The following is a 24952-nucleotide window of genomic DNA, read 5'->3' as shown; positions in this document are numbered from 1 at the left end:
TACAAGAGGCACTGAGGGTGAAATACTTCATTTTAGCCCAATAGATATCTGATCTGTTTTCTTGGACAGTTCTATTTTTGTAATAAAATACAGGACAGACATTGTATTGTAACATCAGTAGTTATAGCAGTCATTTTTTAGAGAGCAGTTGCTTTCCAAACTTTGAGTGTTAATTTTCATAGTCATTAAGATGAATATAAATAATGTTGAACTCAAATCCCTCTCTGTCAGCATTTATCTAATTCCAGTTTATGTGGAGTTGATAAGGTCCCATGCTGCTATAGGAGAATCTGAATGGCTTTATAGGCAAAATTACATTGCCATTGACTTGTATTATGACAGGGCAAAACACTTAGGGCCAAATTTTTAGAGAAATTTAGACCACCAATGATGCAGACAAATGAGATTTTGGAATTAAAAAGCACCAATCTGTTTTACTTTTCAAGTTAGTATGAATTGGGCAGTAGAGGCTTTTTAGAATTCCAGCAATTCCCAGCACCTACGTACACTTAAATGTTTTTACGAATCTATAGCCATCACTTAGTAGAGGTCATTTCCTGGTGAAATTCTGTATTTAACTGACACTTCAACAAAAGGTATAGAGCTCTGAATATTATATACTGCCCTGACAATAGTTATGGTACTAAGAATTTATAGTAAATGCACAGCAAAGAGCACCTTGGCATGCAGAAAATACAGAAAACTTTTCTGCCTGAACTATATTTCTTTTCTGCTTTGCAAACTATTTTTTTTTCTAAATAAAAAACTAATCAGAAATACAAAAGGGATGTGCTTTTGCAGGAATTGCTTCTCTTAGGAGGCTTTTCATTCTGTAAATACTGACACTTACAAGTAAGTTAAGAAAACACAAAATGTAGCTTGTCCACATAATTTTTCAGATTTCATATTTTAAGGATGACTTTAAATCTCTTTTTGCTGCTTCAGAATCAGGTTTTTCATTGTGAGTGAGTATGTTCATGTTTACAGCAAGTCAGTTCTGAACAGAGCCACAAATGTTGCATGCTTGTTGGGCTGGAATTTTGCAGATGATATTTGCCTATTGTTTATTGAAGGGTTCGTTTATGGAAACATCAATAAGTTGATTTTTCAGATTGACATTCAGCTACCTTTAGAATTTCAATTTTCATTTCTTCAATTCCAAAACCATAGCACAGTCTTAGCTAGCACTAGCTAAGTGCTTATGACTAGTAAGAACTTTAATTGTTGAAGTATTGCTGAACACTCTAGCAGGAGTCCAGCAGAGCAGTCGGGTTGAAAAGGCAGGCGTGGACAGCACAGCTTCTATGCTCTTGCAGCTTCCAGGGTTTTGTCTTTATTTATTTATTTTTTTAACTTTTTCTTTTTGTACTTCCATTCTACATCTGAAAAAGGAGCCCCAGGCTCGGGTGTGGCAGCACTTGCAAAAACGCAGCAATTTTGTGAACGTTGCATCTGGTTGTAATTCTGTAATTCTTCAAGCGCAGTGCCCTTTGACAGTGTTACAAGGCTGAGTGCGTGTCTTACCCCACTTTGGTTTGCAAGATTTTTATACTTTTAAGAAGTATTCATCTGAAGGGGTTTTGTGCGTTTTGATTGTGCTACTGAATGTATCCTAATAATCCATACGAGAAAGCTATTTGCATAAAACGTGGCTTTGTCTTCTTGTATCCCTGTCTGGAAACAGCCGAATTATGGAAACCAGCAGTATGGACCAAATAGCCAGTTTCCAAACCAGCCTGGTCAGTACCCCACTCCCAACCCTCCAAGACCCCTTACATCTCCCAACTATCCTGGACAGAGGATGCCAAGCCAGCAAAACACAGGGCAGTACCCTCCTCCTGCAGTCAACATGGGACAGTATTACAAGGTAGGAATTCGGAGATTATAATTTTCTCTTCTGGTGGCCATTTATCAATGAAGTCACATTAATGGTTTCAGAGATACTGCTTTTATGTAGTAAAAGGAAAGAGAGAAAAAAAAAACACTGAGTTTTTACTGGTGTTTTGGGTATCACAGAATCAAGTCAATCAGCCAAGTTGCATTGCAGCTTCAGAGCAGTTCATAAGGAAAATCGAATATTGCTGCAGCTCATTAGAGTAAATGTTGAGTTTGCTTTAAAAATACCTTGCAAAAAGAAGTACATAATGGGATTCAAGTGTACTGTTTTCACCTATTCATGGTCCCCTGCAAGAATGCAACTATGGAAATTTGTAATAAACAAGTTCCACGTTGCAGCATTCCAGTTGTGGACCTACAGTCGTCACTGTTGGATTAAGCCAGGCCAAATTTAAAAGGTGTTCCAGCTGTAGGTTTCATCTCTGAACTGAAGTTCCTGTGACTTTTTCCAACTGCTTACTCCTTACTTCTGAGTCTTTTCTCTCTGTGCTGCTTGTTTTGGGCAAGAGCTAGGGTTGTTAAAATGTTGCCTAAAACCTGTTTATGGATACATCGTGAGCACTTTGTATTCTCCAAACTGAGGTTGCACTGAGGGCCTGCTGAGGTTTACCACATTTGAAATGCACACAAAAGTGATCTATTGCACACAGGTACTCCAGTGAGTATAGAAATGGGGAGGACCATTGATCTTCTGACTTGCTTAAAGCATTAGCTGTTGAAGTGTCTGGACTATATGCTGAATTTGAATGTAGGCTGAAAGAATCTAACTTGCACATTGTTGTTGAATTGGAATAATTTGGTGTGATTCACACAGAAAACACCACTAAAAAAAAGGGAAAAGCAAAATCTTTTTCTTTAGACCATCTGTTCTGTGTTCAACTACACTGTCCACTGTGGCACCCAAAGGAATGCCTGTTGGATAATGGCAGCTTCTGCAGTTCACTGTCAGGAAGAACATGAGGAACAGACAGATCCTCTACATAATAATTCCAGTGCAGTAATTCATGCTAAAGTAACTGCAGAAGATCTCTGTCTAAGTGACAGATTTTTGAATACATTTTATGTACATTTATTTTAGATGGGGTTTAAGCTTTTTGTTTACCAGATACTTCTGAAAGGGAATTTGTTTCTTTGCAGTGTATCCCCAATATTGTATTCAAATATTGCTCTGGAAACAGTTAGGAAAAAAGAGATCTTGTTAAAAAGGCAGATTATCCTGGTTAGGGGGAAAATTCCACAGACAAAACCTGAGCCTTTGAATTGTGATGATTATGCAGATAGTAACTGTGTGTATTGAAGATAAAAACCAAAGATGGCTGGCAACTTGAATGTTTAAGATTTGAGAAGACACCCCTCTTCTTGTGCACTCTCAAGTATCTTAGGCTAGCAGAGCAGCATGTAGATACAGAATCAGATTTGAAGTCACAGTGCTTGGGCTGTCTGTAAAGATTTTCATCTTCTGACACTCTCCTGTGTTTCTGCTTATGGTACATGAGCCATGCAGTTGCAGTTTTGTTTAATGTCAGCTTCCTTCACATCAGGCTTATTAGTTTATTCCATTGACTGCAACCACTCCCTTAATTATAAGAAACTAGACCAAAGGTGTTTAAATACATAGCTACTGTTCATACTTAACTGTCCTTTTTCTATCAATTCATCTTAGCTAGCAGCAAACTAGGAACAGAATCAAATTGTAGGTGCACAGAATAGAAAACGTCCCCTGACCTCCAGAGCTTTAATTCTGAGTAAAGGAGTTGAACAAGGGTGGAAGAAAGGATAGATGGAAGTAAAAAGGACACAGACTGCTAATTGTGTGTCTTTGGATTTTGTTTTTTGTGTAGGCTTCTGTGCACTGGGGCTATTTTGGGAGGAAGGCAGAGAGATACAAAGTGGGCTATGGTGCAGTGGAAAAACTGAAGCTAATGGCTTGGTTGGTTTTGGAAAGAGAGCATTCAGAGGAACACAGTAAACCTTTTAGCAGCCTTGCTTGTATCTGGTCATTGCCTGAGTTAAGCTGGCTGCTCTGCTGGTTTCAGTTCCTACTTTGCTTTCCTAGTGTGCCTCTTCCCTGAAGGCCTCATGGGACATCCTGTGGTTACTTCTCCAGAAACAGAGGGGCCTCCCTCCCTTGTCTGTTGTCTTTGGTATTTGATAACAGTGCTGTTCACAAGGCTTATTGTTCTTATTTCAAGACTACAATAACAATGTAATGTTATTTATTTTCTAGCCATCAAGGCCTGTACCTGTGGCAAATTACCCTCATTCACCTGTTCCAGGAAACCCTACGCCACCCATGACACCAGGGAGCAATATTCCTCCATACCTGTCACCTAACCAGGATGTCAAACCACCATTCCCACCTGACATTAAACCAAATATCAATGCTTTACCACCGCCTCCAAGTGAGTAGCAAACAGAATGCCCCCACAGTCATTTATTGTTCCTCTGTTCTCTGCCACATACATTTCAGAGTCTGGAAAGTAACTCTGATTGCTGCTGTGGGAGAAGCTGGAGTTGTTAAGTTGTAATAGGTGACATGCACAGTGTAGGATCACTTGAGCCAGTGGATAGAAAAGAGAAAGACTGTTATGCTCTTCTAAAATAGAATATCAGGCAAGTTCTTCCAGGTTAAACTTGTAAGGATTTTACTCCAGAATTACTCCTTTGATATGCTTCCTGAGGAGAAAACACTCAATTTTGGGTTGTTGTTTTGGGCTGTTTTGTTCAAGGGCAAAGCCATTCATTGAACAACACTGCAGAGTAGGATAAAATGTGAATATTTATAGCAGTGTCTGTATTGTGATCCATACAGGCTTCTTAGGAATATTCAGTACTGTGCCAGAAATTGATATATGTTCCTTTCAAAGCCACTCAGCATCACAGCTACACTTGGCTGGGAACAGGGCAGGAATAACAAGATCTCTCTGACTGGGTACTAGCATAAGATGTTAGAGGTTTTGAAGTGACTGATGAACAATAGGAGCTATCATTTACTAGGGAGCTGGAAGAACCTTATGTTTTCTGTAAAATAACTGCTGCTGCATTAGCACTTTGCAGCCCTGTTTGGAGTTCAGGATAGCAGAAAAATCAAGTAGAAGAAGATGGGCTGCAGTATTATTTGGGCAAGAACACAGGATTTAAAGCCATTTGGACTTCATAGATCAGCTGTAAGTTACCTCAAAATCTCATCTTATGGGCTCAGACAGTAATTGAATACCAGTGTCTTTGGTCATCACATAGTTTCAACTGATGAAACTCTTGAAACTAATTGGGTAATGTTGATCCCTGTTCAAAGCAGGGAAAACAAACATTATCACAGTTTGGACATTATTAAGAGATTCGTTTTCAGTCTTCTGCCAACAGAGTAAGCTTGGACACAGAGCCTATCCTGTAATAAAAACCAAGAATTCTTGCCATGCCTGGTTGCTGTTGATGGCTGGAATGCTATGGCCCTAGTGTGAAGTGTGTGACAAGAGAAGACCGCTGTGCCCCTGCTATCAGTTAGAGCCTTGTCACTTGTATCAGTCAGATGATAGAGTTACTTTTGATTGTATGTTTTTGTGTGTGTGAGCCTAAGTTAGACCCAGTAGCAGATCACTGTGCAATTTGTTACTATTCTGTATAAATATAAACATTGTTATTGCACTGCAGATGCTAAAGGGAAAGTTCACACTTTCTCTCCCTCTTCGATCCCAGCCAACCACAACGACGAGCTGCGCCTGACGTTCCCTGTGAGAGACGGGGTTGTCCTGGAGCCCTTCCGGCTGGAGCACAACCTGGCCGTCAGCAACCACGTCTTTCACCTACGGCCAACTGTGCACCAGACGCTCATGTGGAGGTAAGCTCAGCCTTGCTGCAAGGGAGGGCATGCACCCCGTGAGGGAGGAGTGGCAGGACAGAGACACTGCATTTAGATTTGCCAGGAATTTCACTTCAGAAATTGTAACCTGGATAGGAAGAATGTCCTTTCAACTCGCAGGTACATTCACCTTTTTCCACAGACAACACGTTCTAAAATGCTTCACAATATGTATTGCATGTCCTTGCTGCTAGCTCATACCATGGAGTGTCTGAAAAACCACTGCAATCATTTCATCCTTTCTAGTCTGGGTGGAACAGGAGTGGGGTTTTCCCTAACCTACACCACTACAAACTTCCATCTGGGAATCTGAAGTCCCAGGTGTTATGTGACCTCTGAAATGTTAGATGCAAGTGTAGCTCTGCAGAGGTCTTAGAGTTTATGCTTAAATTAAATAGTGCAGAGTCATCTGATAATGAAGAATAACCAACTAAGAGTAAGGACCCAATTTAGAGGCTTGGTAAAATCATTTGGAAAGACAAGTGCTTAAATCTTCCGAACTATAGAAGCTAATTTCCTAAATTCCCCTGTTCTCTGACTCCACAAGTAAGCACAGCTCAGAAATGTAAGAGTATAGCTTTCCTCATGCAAAAGCTTCTGGTTTTCACTTACAGTGAATCCTTAATTCCAGCACAGAGGAATATTTTTCCTTGGTGGTACTTTGCTGTATTTAATGTCGATCTGTATAAGTGATTCCAGGGTATGTTTTGATTGCACCATGTTCATGGAAGGGCCTTAGATCAAATGACAATCAGAGCCTTAATTTTTATTTTTTTTTAATTTATTTCAAATACCACAGAATTATTTTGTCTCCTTTTTTGGTTTCTCTCGGAAAGTATCTCTGTGTTTATCCTGGCTGAGCCAGGATAAAGTTGCATTGTCTTTGCCTTTCTCTGTGCTTGGGATCTTGCATGGAGGTTGCTTACAGATGTAGCTTCAGGGTTATTTTTTTCCTGTGAAGGTCTTCTTCCCATTCACTAGAATCCACTGGAGATTTGTGTTTTCCTGGTGTGGAGAGTGTGAGGTGGGCAGAGAGATGTGCTCACTTCCCTGGCCCAGGATGGACTGTGGCTCTAAAGCTGAGGTTTGATGCAGGATGCAGGAGTCCTTGCTACCACAGTGCCCCTGTGCCCTCAGGGAGCCTGGGGGTTGGGAGGGAGGGAGGGAGATTGCAGGCAGACCACATCCAATAATTAACACCCAACTTTGAGGTCAGTTATTGCTTACTTGCATTTCATTATCGTGGAGTACTCGCAGCAGAGGGAGTTTTGGCAGTTATTTGCCAGTTCTTATTAATAAGTAATCACTGCTGGGGATTGTGCTGGCTCATTCAGTAGATTTATAGTGCTGCACTGAGGCATGAGGCTGTTTCTTAATATCTGTTCTTTCTTTCTTCCTTCGCTCACCAAACACATAGCCTTTATTTAAACTTATTTTAATGAAGACTCATAGGTAAACTGTGCTCAGGTCTGCTGTTTTGAAAAGCCTGTTAATAGTGGGGAGAACGGATAGCCCTGTAATGAAGTCATTTCACATTTCACTCGGGGCTGGATGGATGCCAGAAAAATGAATTAGTCACACGTGTGGATGGATTTTGGTTTTATAGAGAATGGTGGAACCGAGCCAATTCTCAATATTTTTCTGCCAGTTAAAATATTCGGCAAAACCTCTCACATGTACACACATAATGAATGCAATGCAAGTATTTTTCTCCCCATGGGAACTTTTCATGGTTACGAGAAACAGAAAGGTTGAAGGCAGGGAAAATGTCTCCTTGAAACTGGTTCAGTCTTCACACTGCTGTGTTATTAATAACATCCCGTGGTGGAGACACTGTGTGCTGGGAACACGAGGCTCTCCTGAGGTCTGTCAGCACCGTGACACTCAGCAGGCCTGCTCACCTCGTCTGCCTGGGCTTTATAGCAGAGGGACCAAGCCTTGCTTCCCTCCAGGTTTGGATCACTGTGCTGCGCTCTCTTGAGGTGAGAAACTGAGTGGAACTTGCAGAGTGAGCTTTCAGAAAATGGTTACTAAAATATAGAAAAAAAGCCTGAAAAGACTTCATGTTAGGTGGATTATGTTGAAAGGTTGGGTAATTGTATTCTGTAACTTTCTTTTTAAAAAACCCACGTCTGTGTCCTCTGCTAAATCTTGATGTTTTGAAATCCAGAAAAGATGATGTTGAGTCAGATTGAAATCTTTGTAAGGAAAATGGCAGTTAGGGTGTTATTCTCCTGAATGAGCTGCTCCTTGGATCTTACAAAGATACCTTCTTTCAGACAACATAGGAACGTAGATTTTAAAGTTTGAACAATAAACTTTGAACTGTCTTTTGCTATCATGAACAGCAAAATTCTGACATTTCAGTTCAGTTCTCTGTGTTCTTTTAAATTTCTTCTTGAAATTACTCATTCCTAACACAAGGTTAACATACATTTATGAAACTAAAGTCATAGTCTCTATCCACTTAATTTTTGTTTAACTTAAAGCCAGCCTTTTCATTTCTTGAGGATATGATAGAACTAATTTCTGAGGAGCTAGGTAGTGAGTGGAAATTATTATAGGGGAGGTGGGAGGAATTCATACCCTGAAAGAAGGTCTAAATTGGTTCATTTAGTCCACAGCCATGTTAATATAGAATCACAGAAGCTGATTTTGGTGGGGGGTGAGATATAGGAGTCATTTTATCTTAGTTGATTTACTTGTTCTAAGGCAGGATAAGCTGTACTTGTATTTTGTCTGACAGGCCTTCATTCAAATGCTTCTTTAAGTGCTCTGAGGTAGTGAAAAATCCAGACTTCCAGCACAACCCACTGCAGCATACTGCTTTCTTATTCTTAACTCCTAACACAGGAAGGACCTACCTGATACTGACATTCTTCTTTCTGTAGGATCACTTCATGGCCTGGGTTTGCAAAGAGGTTTGAAATGCTTCCTTGAAAAGTCCTCTATAAGTGTAAAATATGAACAACTTTGGGGCATGCTTGCATCATTAATTCATCATGACTTGCTTCTGTTCAGGGTTTTTATGAAAGAAGTATATTATCTCCTTAGTGGCAATAATTCAAGAAAAATATTCTGATCAAGAATAAGAGAATAGTATAAAAACCATCTTCCTCTGCAGTGTGAAAGCAAAGTTAAAGGAAGATTTATTGGTTGTTGTGCAGGTCTGACTTGGAATTGCAGTTTAAGTGCTATCACCATGAAGACAGACAAATGAACACAAACTGGCCAGCTTCAGTCCAGGTCAGCGTTAATGCAACCCCACTTACCATCGAACGTGGTGACAACAAGACATCTCATAAACCTCTGCACCTAAAGCACGTGTGCCAGCCAGGGAGAAACACCATTCAGATCACAGTCACAGCGTGTTGTTGTGTAAGTACACCGAGCTCACTGGGGCTGCAGCTGCTGATGCTGAGTCTGCTGGTTTTTAGAGCAGTTTGCAAATGTTGCCTTAGCTGAAAGAGCCTTATTCTCATTTTTTTCCATGCCTTTTTCTTATAAGGTTTTTACTTAATGATATTGATACAGTCAGAGCGCTAATATGGAAATTTTTGCTGCTTAATTGTTACAGAATGTAGTGGTGTCCTTCCAATGTCTCTGATAAGGTTCATGGTCTAGGGGAGGGAGTTTTATCTCCTACCTTGCCATGTGTGCCTGTGTAACAAGGTGGCTGAAGTCTGGTGGTACTAATTTCATTTAGTTGATGGTACTAATTTCATTCACACAGTATATTAAACGGTCTTTGGTTTGTCATGAAAACATCAACATTGTAATAGTTGGTGCTGGTGATGATTTTTCAAATACCTTTTCAGATTAAAAACTCGTATTCAAGGATGCAATCTAGACCATTCAGCTTTCCCCTTTCTCCTTTTCCATGGGTTAGTTACTCTTGGGGATGTGTTTTTAATGCAGACTGCTCTGCAAATGCAGTCCAAGCTTCTGACTGTTCTCTTGTCACTGACAATAAAGCAAGCTGCTAGCTCGCACAAGGTCACAGTGTGAGGCACTTTGACAAGAAACCATCCACCCATTTTGCTTTACTTCACATGGATGTTTCCCTGCATAATGTAATTTATCTGGTGGCTAAGAGCAGGGGGCAGCATCCTGTGAATCCACAACGAGCTCTGTGTTGGGTAAGATTCACTGATTCCAGGCACATCAGTTGCAATTTTTTTCACAGCTTCCAACATAGTCTGAGGGCAGGCAGGTAGGCTAGACCGTGTCAGACAGTCCAGGGTTTTAAAACTAACCCCTGATGTCAGAGATTAATATGTCAGCTATACGTATACTGAATATTAAGGACGGAGCAAATGCAGAAAATCCTTGCTTTTTTTAAAGCCCTTGTATACATTAAGCATGGAGCAACTGCATCGTGTGCAGAATATCCATAAGGGAGCGTGTGTGCTCAGCAGAGCAGAACCAGCTTTAATGTTAAAGCCTCAGGCTCTCAAGAAACCCAAGTGCCCAAGGGAAGAATGGAGCACAGTTTGGGAGTGCATGTGTGTGTTTGGTTCTCTTCCTAACAAAATGTGTTTCCTTGCAGTCACACTTGTTCGTGTTGCAGTTGGTGCACCGGCCATCAGTTCGCTCTGTGCTTCAAGGTCTACTAAAGAAACGCCTCCTCCCAGCAGAACATTGTATCACTAAGAGTGAGTTTGCATTTTGTGTGGGTGATGACTTGCCAGAACGCCTATGTTCAGTTATGATAAGCTATCTCTACACCAGATTGATAACCTTAAGCTGTACTTAAGAAATTTGCAGACCATGATGTGGGTAGATGAATCCCTGGTATCCTGAAATGTTAACAGCTATTTGGGTGGAGGTAACAAAGTTTCAAGGACACAAGCTTAGTTCCTAAAGAGGACTGTCCTGTTCCAGGCGAATCTCTCTGGCTTTTCCCCTGTATTTGTTTTTGACTCACCAATAAAGAAAGATTAATTCTTTATCTAGGGCTATTTTCAGTACTTGTATGACACTTAATTTGATTAAGAATATAGTTGATATGCATGTGTGATGGTTTTTCTATTCAGGAGAATGTTCTGAATTACACAGAAGACACCTATGTGGGTATATTGTTCATTCAATTGTCCCCTAAATGTTGAAGTCATTTTTTAAATGTTCCTAAAAGTTGAAGAAATTTCTCACATCTATACCCACCTTCTTCCTAAACAGTCAAGAGGAACTTCAGCAGTGTAGCAGCTTCCTCTGGCAATGCAACACTAAATGGGGAAGATGGAGTGGAGCAGACTGCAATCAAAGTGTCTCTGAAGTGTCCCATCACATTCCGGCGGATCCAGCTCCCGGCGAGGGGCCACGACTGCAAGCATGTACAAGTGAGTAGATGCCAGTGCCTGGCAGGGCTCCTCAGCCATGTGTAGTTACAGTCCCTTCAGCTTGGTTATCATGTGAGAGCACCGAATACATGGCCTTTATGTCTGTAAGCTCAGTAGTTAACTGTATATCTGTTTAATGTAGAGGGGAAAAGTAAGCTGTTTGGTTTAGTTTTCAGTGCTAGGAGGCTTTTTTCATGTCAGTTTTACTTTTGTCTAACTGCTTCATTTAATACAGAATTTTTCTTTTGTTTCTTTTTTTTTTTGTCTGGTTTGTTTTTTTCCTTTTTTTTTTTCTTTCTGATACCTAGTGCTTTGATCTGGAATCTTACTTGCAACTGAACTGTGAAAGAGGAACTTGGCGGTGTCCAGTATGCAAGTAAGTGCAACCATACTACATAAAATGCAGTTGTACACAATTTGACCAAATTCAGATCATATTTAAGATCATGAAGGGGAGAAGAAAGCTCTAGGAAATAAATAAATATCACATTTACTTCAAGAGCATAAAGCCCAATGAGAATTCCTGGATTATTAGATTCCGGATTATTAGAAATTTAAAAACATATAACAAGATATTTTCTCACAAGATTTCAGTACAGATCATCAGTGGGCTGTGTAGGGTTCAAAAGAGGCTCAAACATTTACATTGATAAGGTAGATATCTACAGTCCGGAATAAGGTTAATTTTTTAAAAAGTAAAAAATTTCCAAGGAGCAAAAGCTGGAGCTGTTGCTTAGAAGAAAAGAGGGATGGGCACCTTGGCATAATTTCGGGCTAATGTTTTGACCAAAGAGTTAGTGTACTGCAGAAAAAAAATGGAAGAAAAACTTGGTAGTGGTTACAGACTGTCCATCCTTGTGTTTAACTGGGCAGAAAAGACAGCAGAACACCTGCAGGCCAGTTCAGTGTCTGTACCCTCCTGTGCTCAGTGCACAGGGTTGGGAGCCTGTTCCAGCCTCAGCTGAGGAGCCAGGGCTCTTCAGCTCCAGCAGCTGTGGCTGTAACAGCTGGCCCTGGGTCTGCACAAGTCTCCACTTGTGTCCTTGCTCTGCCAGGCAGTGTTAGGTACAAACAGCAGTGGGGATTGTCCATTCTGGCTGTTCTGTGGACATGGCAGCCTGGAGCTCGTTTCCATTACTGTCCATGGTTCATCCATGTTCTAACACACAAGGGCTTTCTCCAAACTGCCCAAATCTTTTCTGTCCTCTATGTTTGCCTAAAAATAGCACAAGAGTTGGATATTTTGCTTTCTTAATTCATGTATTCATGCATCTAGGCTAAATTTTTGTCATATGTCTCTGAGCATGAGCACCTGCATTCAGATCTAAGTGCCCACATAGTTAAATCATTTCTGGTTTTGTTTTGTTCTGTCCCCATCTGTGCTGATCTCAAGTAGAATAGCTGTAGTAGAATTGCTTTGAAGCCATAGTACTGTGGAGCTCAAAAAATCAGAAAGATATAATTTTAAAAAAAAATAGTGCTAACTGATGTTCACAGGAGAGATCTGCTATGTTTGAAAATACTTTAAATTTGCAATGTATTTCACTAACAAAAATTACTTAAAGAATATGAACAGCTTGTGGACACACACAAGTAGATGTATCCTTATCTCATCTTTTTGATGTAAATATCCTGGTAATATTGATGTAGAACTAAAACTGTTTGCCCCAAATCATTCTTTCCCTAGCAATATTCTAACATGAAATTTCTTTTTTTTTTTTTTTTTACTTTTTAGTAAAACTGCTCTCTTGGAGGGCTTGGAGGTTGACCAGTATATGTGGGGTATTCTGAACGCTATACAAAAGTAAGTTATCTCCCACCTGCTATCCCAGACTAAGCACCTAGGAGATATGGTAATGAGTACTGAGATAGTGACACCAAAATAGTGATGGAACTTGAATATTCTATTGCATGGTGCCTTGGTGGAGCAGGTGACAGAGTGAATCAGTTTCCATCTTCTTTGTAGGTATTGTTTGGGTTATCTCTTAATGGCAGCTTCACCAATGAAGCAGAGGGAAGAGCCCGAATGGAGGATTAAATGCTTTCTTGTATTTACAAGCAGTCCCTCTCATTCAGAGGCGGCAAACCACATTGATATGTTTGGATTTTATTGTGTGGATAAACACAGAAATGTGCTCTCATGGTTGCCTTTTTTCAAATTTGCTTTCAGCACACTCTCGAGGAGTAAAAGATATTAATATTGTATTACACCAGAGCATTTCAGAACATTGGTTACCATGCAGATTCTTATGGAAACTGCAGCAGAATTGATTTTTAAAATTCTGATAAAATAACTGATACGCTAAATTTTCACATTGTTTTACAGCTCCGAGTTTGAAGAAGTTACCATTGATCCAACTTGCAGTTGGAGGCCGGTCCCTATAAAGTCAGATATTCACATCAAAGATGACCCAGATGGCATTCCCTCAAAAAGATTTAAGACCATGAGTCCAAGCCAGATGATCATGCCAAATGTAATGGAGATGATTGCAGCTTTGGGTCCTGGCCCGTCACCTTACCCATCCCTACCCCCTCCTCCAGGAGGCAACAACTCCAACGAATATGGTAACCAAGGTTAGTTCTACAGCTCTGTGCACCCAGCTGCTCACTCGAGCACTCAGTGGTTCAGTCAGCCTTGTGAATCAGGTGTGTCAGTGCATCTTCTCAGGGTGATGCATGAGGAAACCAAATTATATGGCTGCAATTCTGAAATTTCTGCATAAGCCTTTTCAGTTAGGATTCATCTGTTCAGCGGAGTGTATATTTTAGTAAGTATTATATTTTAGTAATATATTGTAATATTTAGTTCTTTTATTTAATATTCTAAGTATTTGGTGCTTGTCATATTCATAGTCATCATTCCTCCCTGAATAAAGGAACATTGTATGTTACCTTCTATATTCATGGCCTGCCACAATAGACATATTTCTACATTTTCTGTCTGCATTTTCCTTCTGTTCCACTCTCAATGAAAACATCTAGTAATATATGAGTAGAACACCTGACCCATTAACCCTGCTACTTGGGCCACTAGGTGACCTTGTGGCCCATGAGTGACATTCCATAGGCCACCAGAAAAGGGACGATTTTTAAAGAGCTTTTAGCTGCTTTGCAAACACCTTTGCAGTAGATGAGTTTTGAGTTCCTCTGCCCATGTGCTGCCACTTTGAGGAACAGGGCATTAAATACAGGCAATGGAGATAGATTTTCAAATTACTGGTATGTTGTGAATAACTCAATTACAGTGACAATTCTGAAAACATGAAACCAGAGACTGTTTCTTTTGCAAGTAACATGATATGAATCAGTTCAGCTCTGGGAAAAGACCAACTGTTCACACTATCAGAATCCTCAAATTGATTACAAGGTGATACATGTGCTTTTTGCAGGCGTTGAAGAAAAATATAGATGGCGTGCAAAATACGGTTAATTTGCTCCAGTGACTGCAAAACTGATGACAGATGATAAAAGTTATGAGGTTTTCAAACAGATGAATGATTACTATAACAAAGCCAAGAGCACCAAATCACATTTTTTCCCTCATTTAGTAGGAGTGAAGTGCAGTCAGAGCCTGAGAACAGAGCTGTCTATTCTTCACCACACTTCCAGCTCATACTCAGGAGTGGACAGGATAGCCACGTCACGTGTGGGGTTTAGGCTTTGTGTGAGCATTGCTGCCTAGGCTGTTATTTTGCTGCCTTCCCCTGTGGGTCCTGTAGCAGAGGTTGTCACTGCTCCTTGGAGCCCTGAGTCAGCACTGGCAGGTGAAACCCATGCTCTCCTGTTTGCCCTGCAATAGGGATGTCAGCACAGTGCACCAGGTTATCCTAAATGTCTGACAGGTCTCTCCCTCAGCACATGGCACTGCTCTTGCTGCAGAGAGGGGCTTGCTGCTGCATGGCTGTAACTCCCTGGGCCTGCTGCCTTGTATCTTTATTCTCCATCAATACATGCACTGCATCACAACTTAGTGATTGCAATTACATAATGTCCTTTGATTAACAGTTCTTTAGAGCAATGTAGTAGTAGTATTACTACTGTGGTTTATGTTTATTTGGGTTTGACAGGAAGTGTACTGAAGTTTAATTTGTAAACATAACAAATATTCGGTCCTACAAGACCAGATTCCAGCTGCCTGCTAATTAATTATTCCTGATGCAAGGCAAGACCAGCTATGTTCCGTGAGACTCATCCAGTTTGCAGATTAACAAAATGAGAATTAGTAAGGCTCTGCAGTATTTACATGATACATCAAAGTCCTGACATTTTTGAGAAGTACTCTTACATGGCTAATGACTACTGTTCCTTCAAGATTAAACTTCTGCTTGTGAAGCTATGCTAAAGAGTAAATGATGCAACTACTTCAGTTTGTCAAACTCCCTTCTTGAGTTGAATATTTAAAACTGCTGTACTTCAGCTGACAAACTGCAGGCTCTCTGTGCAAGCTCCAAAGCTGTTCTGTTACTTTGGAGCTCAGTATCATCCAGTTCAGTTACATGTATGAAGTAGGTGAATAGTTTTAGTTCATTTTTTTGCTGTTCATAGCAAATAAGCCACTAAAGCTGATAGCCAAGTTGGAAGTATTAAGAGAGGAATCTTGACAAAAAATATGAAGAGTAAAATCCCTTTATTGGGATACCTGCTTGCTTTAGAATTCACATGAAGATCCTTGGGCTGAGGTGGGCTGGATCCATATGAACAGTGGTCATACAGTACTTGTCCTGCAGAGCAGCAGGGGACTCCAGACCTGCTTCAAGATGTGTGTGTAAATCCAGTCAGCCAAGTGAATTTTAGAAGTTTTGTGGGAGCCCCAGTTAGATATGAGCACGTCTTCTATGCTTTTTATGAAGGGGCAGAGGAGATGCTGTGCTATGAACTGGTATTGTGGCATCTTCCAGATTCACTTCTGTCAATTACTTTCATCAGAAGCTGAAGCAATGCTACAATCTTACTGAGTGTGTAGAAGCAGAGACATAAATAACACAGGTGTCCTATAAATAATCTGGGACTTGAGCAGTCAGTCTCAGTTACCCTGAGATGCTTCCAGATACCAATATCCCTTAGAATTTAATGTTTACTTCTCGGTATGGTTAAGTTTATGTAGTGACTTGGCAGTAGTTTTTCAAAATGTCAGCAGTTTTCAATTAGTTCCAACACATAAATGAATTATTTATGTGTTTGGAAGCCAAGTGCCCTGTCCCCACTTTCTCAGCACTGGGCCCACAGTGTTGTCAAGTTCAGTGTCACAGCTCCCTGTGCTGTGCTGGGAGGGTGTCACGTCAACCCAGCTCCTGCAAGATACTCGGAGAGATCAACATTGGAAACAAATCACATCTGTTTCTCTTTCAGGCAACAGTTACCAAGGTCATGGCAATTTTGACTTCCCACATGGGAATCCTGGTGGCACATCTATGAATGACTTCATGCATGGGCCACAGCTGTCACATCCCCCAGACATGCCGAGCAGCATGGCAGCTCTCGACAAACCTCTCAGTCACCCCATGCAGGAATCTGTAAGTAATGGTGCTGGGCACGTAGGTTCTCGTTTATGGGGGTAAGGAGCTCTTCTCCACCTGATGGATTTACCTTATGAACTGCTTTTACTTTTTGTGGATTCCTCACTTGGGAAGTTGATAAAATAGAGTAGTCTTGAGAAATGCCAGAAATGCCATTTTTAGTTTCTGGCCATTTTGAGTTTTTGGAGAAGCATTTCTGCACTTTTTGAATTGTCGTTTAAGCTTGTTTATCTGAAAGAAAGAACCTGGCTCAGTGTGCTTGTATTAATCATTGTGCTTTGCTCTGACACATTAAAAAAAATGTACTTCATTCCCTAGGCCAGCAGGACTGTGAATATCCATCTCCAAGAGACAGCTTGTTAAAGCAAGATATTGGATGACTTAAGAGCAGGGACAATATCTTCCCTGGCTTTTTCTCTGAGGGCAAAATTTGCATCAAAGCATTTTGAGGGGGAATTCTAGTCAAGTAGCATGAAAGGCACTTTTAAACTTTTGGTAATAGGACAAGCCTGCAGATTTCAAGGAGAGACACTGCCACTGGTCTGAAAATATCAATGTAAGAGACTGAAAAATAGAGGTTCCTCAGGTCTCAGATGGTGAGGCAGAGCTGTGCATTGGAAAAGCAGCTTGCTCAGAGCAGAGTTTTCTGTACAGAACTTTATATATCTTCAGAAAATGCAGTACTGCAGCAACTAAGTGATAGAAAAGCTACCAGCAGCTCTTAGGCATGGTTAGTCATCTATTTTAACTCTGTGTGTGGGGTGTGTATACATCCTTTTATGTTCATTTAAGTTGCAGGGCAGGGGGTTTAAACTGTGCTGTTACTGCACAGGAAGGATGTTTAACTTGACAAGTCATATGTGCTGTGTCTTTAATGAATCCTAGAAAGTACCATTTCAGAATGTAATGAGGAAACGTGGTAGCAGATGCTCAGCAAAAGCCTACTCAGTCAATGTCTGCTCTAGCTGGCAATAGGTTTTCCAAGGAGGGTTGTGAGAAATAGAAGAGAGTGGAGAAAGTTCTTTGCATGGTTTGGAAAGAGTCCAAGTACCAAGACTGTCTGCAAAGGAAGAGTCCAGAAACTGTAATGACTTTACCACTTTACAGGCTGATAAATGAGGACAAACATGCTCTAAACATCATTTCACATTGGCAGATTCTGCATACACAGCTTAGAGTGTGTATGTGTCTTATTGTCTGCATAAGAATCAGCCATACAGTGTTAGAATACAGTAGTGAGAGGAAATACCAGCCTGAACCACTCACAGCTGCTTCCCTTTGAATCAAAGTCACAGGAAATTATTCTTTGCTTCCCATTACCTGACACCTACCCTCTTGACTTCATCAGTTAACAGCCATACCTTTGCTGTAGTAGTTGCCTTGGTGAAATCTCTGAAGTGGTAGGATATGAAGTAGTTGAATATAAAAGTGAAGAATTTGTAGCTTTCTGAAAATGGGACTGTTTACATATAGCAGAGGTGAAAGTTTCTCAAGGCTGTGCATGTTCCAGAGCTGTGGGAGTGTATCTAGGCAAATGTTAATGGACTTCCAGTTCTGTGGGCCAATCTGTAGCAAATCTAGTACTTGCTTATGATAGTTGGCAATTAAAGTAAACCTTTGCCTCAATTCTCCCTCATCTATCATGATACTCAGGTAACACCATTTGGGAACAGGAGACAGTGTTAAAGCAGATTCCTACATTATGTCAAAGGCTGGTTTTCTGTAATGGGGATCAGTTTTCAGGTCTTTTAACAGAGGAGAATTAGATTAACCTTGTCAATGTGGCTGTGCAGTCTTCAGTCCACATTTGAGGACTCTAGTGTTCCCACACAGCCTTTTCAGTGTTATGAAATCTCTGCTTTCCTCTTTCTCTCTTACCCTCTCTCTTTTGTTCTTTTCTCTCAAAACGAACTGTTTGTCTGTAGCAGACACTCAAGAAAGGCATCTTTAAAATCGCAGCTTTTAGAGAAATACATGCCTTTAACACATTCCTAAATTGTGTAGTTTCATGTCTTTGAAGAGACACTTCATACAAAAACAACTATAAACAAATTGTGTGACTGAACCAAGGTTTTAAGATGTTGTCTGTGCTCTTCTCTTGCTTTGTCTTTCCTTTTTACAGTTAGCAGGTTTTTGTAGTTTGTGCTTACTATTCACTTTGGCCATTTACAGGGTGAGTTGGGATTGGATGTTCAGTCCTTTAAGACCTGAGGTCTCTCTTACTGGAGCTGAATGCTGCTGAGGAAGTTCTTGGCGGTCTTGTTTTGAAGATTTATGTGGTGGCCTTTCCACAGTGGTAGGCAGAGAAAGCTGATCCCTGCAGACACACTCTATAGGTCACTCCAGGAAATGCAGATATTTACCCAGTGTAGGTAGGGCTGGGTAACCAGGGATGAATCAATCAGTATTTCCTTCCCACAACACTGCAGTTCCACTCCTATGGAAGAAGAAAAAAATCAGAACCTGAAACATGACCAGAAGTAACACCTCTTCCCCAGCACAGAGTATTGTGAGAGCTATGAAACAGATGCTACATTGCAGCAGTGCAAGATTGCCACAGAGCAGCTGCCACAATCATATCATGTTTGTTTTCAGAAATTGTAAACAAATTTTAGACAAAGGAGAATTCAGTTAGCTCTAGTTTAGTGCTTCTTGGTGGCATTGTAAGGAGTGACTGAGCAATGGGTGATGACACCATAGGTTCATATGTACAGAGAGGTGATATGAGCTGGTACTACTGTAAAACGTCATTGCTTTTGTTTCTATTTTCACTTTTCCTCCCTCTCACACCAGCAAAAGTGTTACTGCTGCCTTGAAGTGATCTGGACCCAGGAACTGATGTGATTGGAAACTAAGTCAGAGGCAGGGTGGGGAAATGCAGTGCATGTCTACAAGGTTTCACCTTGCAGACATGGCAAAGGGGATGGGAAAAGCAGCCAAGAACATCAGCAGGGTAGGCAAGATGGCATCTTTTAATGATTTTGGTAGCTAATACTGCAAAAGAGTTGGTAAAACTGTGACCCTGGTAATGGAGAGAGCTATAAACCATTGGTTTAACCTGGTGATTTTTTTTTTTCCCCCACTAATAATTTTCTTCAGAGACAGAAGGAATATTGCTGTGCAGCTAGCAGGCCCTGTTGCTCCACAGCTGTACATCTCAGCATTCCTAGAGGTCACTGTTGGGCTGTAGAGTTGTGTTGTTCTGTGCTATTAAGCTGAAGATGTTTGCTATGAGCTTTTCTTTTATAGACTGTAAATGCTTTAAGAGTGCCAAAGCTTATGCCTCTAAAAACAACTCTGGAATTATCTTGGAAAATATGCAAGAAATTATGCAAGCAAAGGCAACTTTGTTAGATTCTGCATTCATATGTGGGTCAGTGCCTTCAGAATAAAATCATGGGACTTACAGGTGCAAGCTAAACAGACCCAAAGTGTGTTGCTTACAATGTGTTTGCACCATAGCAAACTTACCATTAGTTAGCTGAATGCAAATAGAAAATGTTCCCATCCTGAGCATTTTCATTCTCACTGGGAGGCTGATGGAGTCAGTGGCCTAAGTTGGGTGGATTTGGAATCTGCGATGATTCTTCAAAGAATATGGTGGTGCTCAGTCTTATAAACAATTAGTCCCTGTCTAAGGGACACCCATTGTCTAAGGAGCCAAGTGACTGTGTTTCCAGCTAAATATATATTTAAATCCTTGCCTGTATAAACACAATGTAGAATTTCTAACCTGCTTCTTTGTTTTGAAGTCTGAGAGCATACAAATACCTCTCCTGGTTAAAATAATTATATATATAAATGTGCCAGCATGACCCGTGCTTTATGCATTCAGGGATAAATTTAAGAGATTCTTCAATATAATCCTGTTTGGTTTTGGTTTTAGTTTTTTTCCGGAAACTGATTTCCCACATTAACAAAACTGCCATAAATTGCTTTTTACTTTTTGTTGTTATTATTAAGCTTTCTAATATCCACACTTTCTGTTGCACATGTCGTCAATGAGTGAGGAAGGAAACAGTACTATTAAGACAGACATCTACTTGTACTTTCACAAAGTTTTTGGGCTGCAAATGCTTTTACATTGGAGTGTGATCTGTGGGTATATTTTGTACAAACATAAGGTAACAACAATGTTGGAGAATAGTTTTCAAGTAGTCAAACTGTGACCCCAATGGCAAGATGTATATCAGTACTTTTTACCAGTTAATTTAAACTCTCATGTGGAATAAAGAGCCAAATACCATGCAGGTAGAATCATTTCCAGAAACTTTCATAATACCAAAGTATTGAAAAGGACCTCCACGCAGCTGAGTGTGACTGTCCCAATGGATCTGTATTCAAGTTTCAGTTTTCCTAGGAGTGGTGAAAAGTATTTTTTTAAATACTTGTTTCTCTAATTTTTTTTATGGGAACATTTAAATTAAGTTTTGTAATAACCTCCCTTTTGCTTTCCGAGGCTGAAGGCTGAGGTTAAGAGAACTTTGGAGTTTATATTATATGAAAGGGTGAATACTGACATAGCATTTTGCTGGTTTCTGTTGGCTTTGGCTGGATGAATTTCATGCTGTTGTTGTATGTATTTGTTCTTTTATTTCAGCTTCACTTTGTCCAATACGTAGCATTCCTCAAAAAATGTTTACATTTTTTGTCTCTCCATATACCCAATTAACATGATTCTGATTCTGAGGCATTCAGACACTTCTTCCTCATAGCACCAAGGTCAAGCCCCAGAGAATCCACTAGCATTAAATGTGACATGCAGCAGAAGGAAGAATTGGACTTGTGCATTTTTATTGCTTCTCTGTCATGTGAGAAAGACTTTTCCTCCATTCAGTAATAGGGTTAGGAAGACACACGTGAATTGGTAGTTTATTCCCCACAGAAGACATAAAAAACCCACTAAGCTCTTGCTAGACAACTCATCCACAGCATGAATACAAAGTAGAGTGTGATTGTTGGCTCAGTTTAGGCTAAGGCAGTGTACTTTGCAGTCAGCAGGTGTGCAGCCACCCACAGCAGCTCTGCTCATGGTGGGCAATGTGCTGCCTGAGCCGCCTTGGTTCTGTCAGCCATCAGCACCCGGGAAAATCAGCGAGGAAAACCTTCAGCCTTTAACAGGGATGTTGCATTCTGAGAAGATAAAGAGGGAAGGAGTGAGGAAGAGCTGGTGTTTGCAAGATGTTTATAATGAGCTGAAACAGGAATAGGCTGTGGTGTCAGGAGGCTACCGAATAGGGGAGCTGAGCAGAAATTATGCATTTTCTCAGTTAATGAGTTTTCTGGCATAGGGATCATTCAACAAATTCTCCATTCATTCATAGCATTTTTTAGGGGCAAAAGCATCTGCCTTGCTAATGCTGAGCAGCACCCATAAGCGTCCTTCCCTCCTCTTTGTGGTGCATTTTTTTGCATCTTCATACACACTTTTCCACATTACAAGGAAGCAAACCAACAGCACAAGTCCAACGTGTTTTTTCCCCTTGCAGACAACCTCCAAAAAGCTGAAACACTTCCTCCAGCATTGGGATATGGAGTTTTCTTTTTCGATGGCGCTTTTTCATTTCTTTCTTTTTGTTGTTTGTTGATTGGTTTTGTTGGGGTTTTTTGTTGTGTGTGTCGTTTTTTAATTTATTTCGTTTTATAACATGCAGTTACAGAGTCAGGCACCGCGAGCACTGTACCTTGTGGCCTCACTTTCTTTTCCTGCTTTTTTCCTCCTCCGCAGATCCCTCATCCCGGCAGCACTGATCAGTCCCATACTTCCATGCAGCAAGGTTTGCACGTCCCTCACCCCAGCAGCCAGTCAGGGCAGCCATTACATCACAGCGGGCCTCCTACCCAGCAGTCCCGGCAGCCACCCCCGGCCGCTTCTAGCAACCATCCACACAGTGACCTGACCTTTAACCCCTCCTCAGCCTTAGAGGGTCAGGCTGGTGGACAGGGAGCACCCGACATGCCGGAGCCCTCGCTGGATGTAAGTCTGTGTCATACTCTCATCTGCCTGCCATAGCGTGTGCTTCGCATCGCGCGGGAGGGCGGGGAGGGCAGGGGACGGGCCCCGCTTCCACAGCACATGCCATCCTTTCATGCTTTGGTACATGGGCACAGGTGCTGCAGCCAAGGTGACAGGGCACTCCTGACCTGCTGGGAGGATGGATGGTTCCAGTTGGAGCAGCTGCGTGGTGTGCGAGCCATAAGCCTCTTCCTAGCACCAAGGCAGGCATTTCTTTAGGCAGCAGCTCAGGCACCAGGCTGGGAGCCATCTCCTCCTTTCCCACCTCGGCGCTGGCTGGGCTGTGCTCTCCTAGACCCTGCAGCTGTGGCAGTGCCTGCACAGGAGGAGGGACACAGCTGTGTGTGGCTCTGACTGTGGCATTGTGTGCCAAGCAAGCTGTGCACTGAGCCTGCACCGTGTCCTGGCCAGCGGGAGGGGTATCTGTGTTGGCCCACCCTGTGACACTGTCCCTGCTCCCTGCAGCCAGAAACAGTCTGTGCCCTTCCATACCTGCTCTTGTGCGTGGCTCAACAGCACAAGTTCCTCCTCCCAGTACACCACACAGGGAAGTAAACAACAAGGACGTTTTCTGCCTCCTTAGCTACCATGGGAGGCAGCTCACAACTAAATGAAGTCTAGTTTTAAGGCCAAAAGTAGTCTTCCATTTCTTAATATTGATTCAGCAGAATACTTACCTGAGGTATATCTCTCTGGTTAGCCATCTCCCTCCCAAAATATAAATCCTCAGCACTAGGATTGGATTTTTGTTTGAGTCATGCATTCCTGTATGTGTATCTTCTGTCTGTTCCAAAGTCTGCTGCTGCAGTTATTTTTCTTAGAGATACGTTCGCTTCTGTGCCTTGGATTTATATCTGTATTCGCTGTTGCTGCATACTTGCATCTCCCCTGTCACACAGGAGCACTGGGCTGGCAGGTAGCCTCACAAGGGAGGGAAGGGGTTAGGGGACAGATAGTGGCTCCAGAATGCTGCAGGAACAGTGATCAGTGAGGCAACTTCTGCTGTTTCACACGATATGGTTGTGTGCACATCCTTTGGGAACAATAGTTCATGTGGCAGTTGGAGTTCTGAACCCTTAAGGACCCTGTCTGAGCAATACTAAAAGGTGAAATAAAAATGTCTTCTTCTAATACTTAAGAAACATAGAGTATTTTCTTATGGGTGAGAAGAAAAGTACAAAAATCTGTGCACTTACCACAGTACTGAGGGTTATCACTGATGAAGGATTGCTCATTTCTTAATGGGAGGAAAGTGCTGTACAGTGTGGGAAATAAACTTACTGGAAATACCTGTGATCCTGATCAAATGGATTATTTTAATGGGTGTGTTGTGGAACCTGGCTGATAAAGTCCCATGCAGCAAAGCAAACAGGGCACGGTACCGTGGGCAGCTTGGCCCACTCCCTACAGACACAGTCACGGTCATTCTGCAGGAATTCAGTGAGATGCAGACTAAGGTTTAACCTGGGTTTAAAAATCCACATCATACAGATGCAGACACAGACGGGGAGATCTGCACAGGTACTACAGACATCAGAGGCTCAAGACTAAAATCACTGGTTAGACCTCTGAATTTGCACTTCAGGAGCAGGGTACACTTCTCCAAACTCTACCCTAAATCTAAATCTGGCACATTCCTGTAGCTTCTGTCCCCATGACCCCTGGCAGGCCCTGGCACTCCTCTCTCTTTTGTCTCTGCTGCAGCACGGCACTCTCAGCTCCCAGCAAGTCCTTCCTGAGGTCTCTGGTTTTCACACCAGAGGAGGAGGCTGGCTGTGCTGCCTGACCCCTCTGACTGAGGGAAGCTGAGGTCACCCTCACATCTCAGACGACTTCAACTTCACACATTCTGAGCATATTGTTTAAAACTGTCAATTCTCTTAAAAAAACTTTTTAAAAAATCCCCTGTATACAAGAATGAGTCTCAGATATTATTTATATTTTTAAGAATGAGTTGTAAAATTGTAGGACAAATTAAATATTTTTATTTCTCCACACTTGGTGGGGCTGCCATTTTCTTTTGGACTTTTTTTTCTTTTTGGATTTCTTATGATGTACTCATAAAAAATTATAATAGAAGGTGAAGTACATTTAAAAGTCTCATCTCCAGTACTATGACAATAGGATTTTTACTATGTATAAAAAGAGGTGGTAGTTTTAGAAAAAGATTCCTTCTGGGAGATTCTGTTTATGTGAACTTGACACTGCATTTTTTCAAAATGCTTAGAAAGCAATAAACCGTTTTCTGCATGTCATGTTTAGCTTATTGAAAAATTTGTTCATCCATATAATGTTAGAAGATGAAGTTTCATTTGCACAAGAGCAA

At 41.3% G+C, this 24952-nt stretch overlaps 1 protein-coding gene across 13 annotated transcripts in view; it reads left to right on the top strand.

Annotated features, from left to right (window-relative positions):
- The window catches only part of ZMIZ1 (zinc finger MIZ-type containing 1), a 346693-nt gene that overhangs the window by 316156 nt on the left and 5585 nt on the right, over positions 1–24952 (top strand). For 9 of the 13 annotated variants that reach the window (XR_015805125.1, XM_014889476.2, XM_014889473.2 and 6 more), the window contains 11 exons: positions 1685–1867; positions 4124–4298; positions 5548–5734; positions 8923–9133; positions 10305–10410; positions 10934–11094; positions 11403–11470; positions 12830–12898; positions 13421–13668; positions 16444–16607; positions 22339–22587. Coding sequence is in view for 12 of the 13 variants with exons in the window: in XM_014889476.2 (XP_014744962.1) it covers positions 1685–1867; positions 4124–4298; positions 5548–5734; positions 8923–9133; positions 10305–10410; positions 10934–11094; positions 11403–11470; positions 12830–12898; positions 13421–13668; positions 16444–16607; positions 22339–22587 (1821 nt within the window). In the remaining variant the exon portion in view is untranslated. The remainder of the gene's footprint in view (positions 1–1684; positions 1868–4123; positions 4299–5547; positions 5735–8922; positions 9134–10304; positions 10411–10933; positions 11095–11402; positions 11471–12829; positions 12899–13420; positions 13669–16443; positions 16608–22338; positions 22588–24952) is intronic. The other 4 variants (XM_014889478.2, XM_014889479.2, XM_088168904.1 and 1 more) reach the window with 2 other exon arrangements.

This window comes from Sturnus vulgaris, chromosome 8 (assembly GCF_052056855.1).
Source record: "Sturnus vulgaris isolate bStuVul1 chromosome 8, bStuVul1.hap1, whole genome shotgun sequence".
In the NCBI taxonomy this organism is placed as follows: Eukaryota; Metazoa; Chordata; class Aves; order Passeriformes; family Sturnidae; genus Sturnus; species Sturnus vulgaris.
The sequence above is the reverse complement of the archived record's forward strand: the minus strand, read 5'-3'. Positions and strand labels throughout refer to the sequence as shown.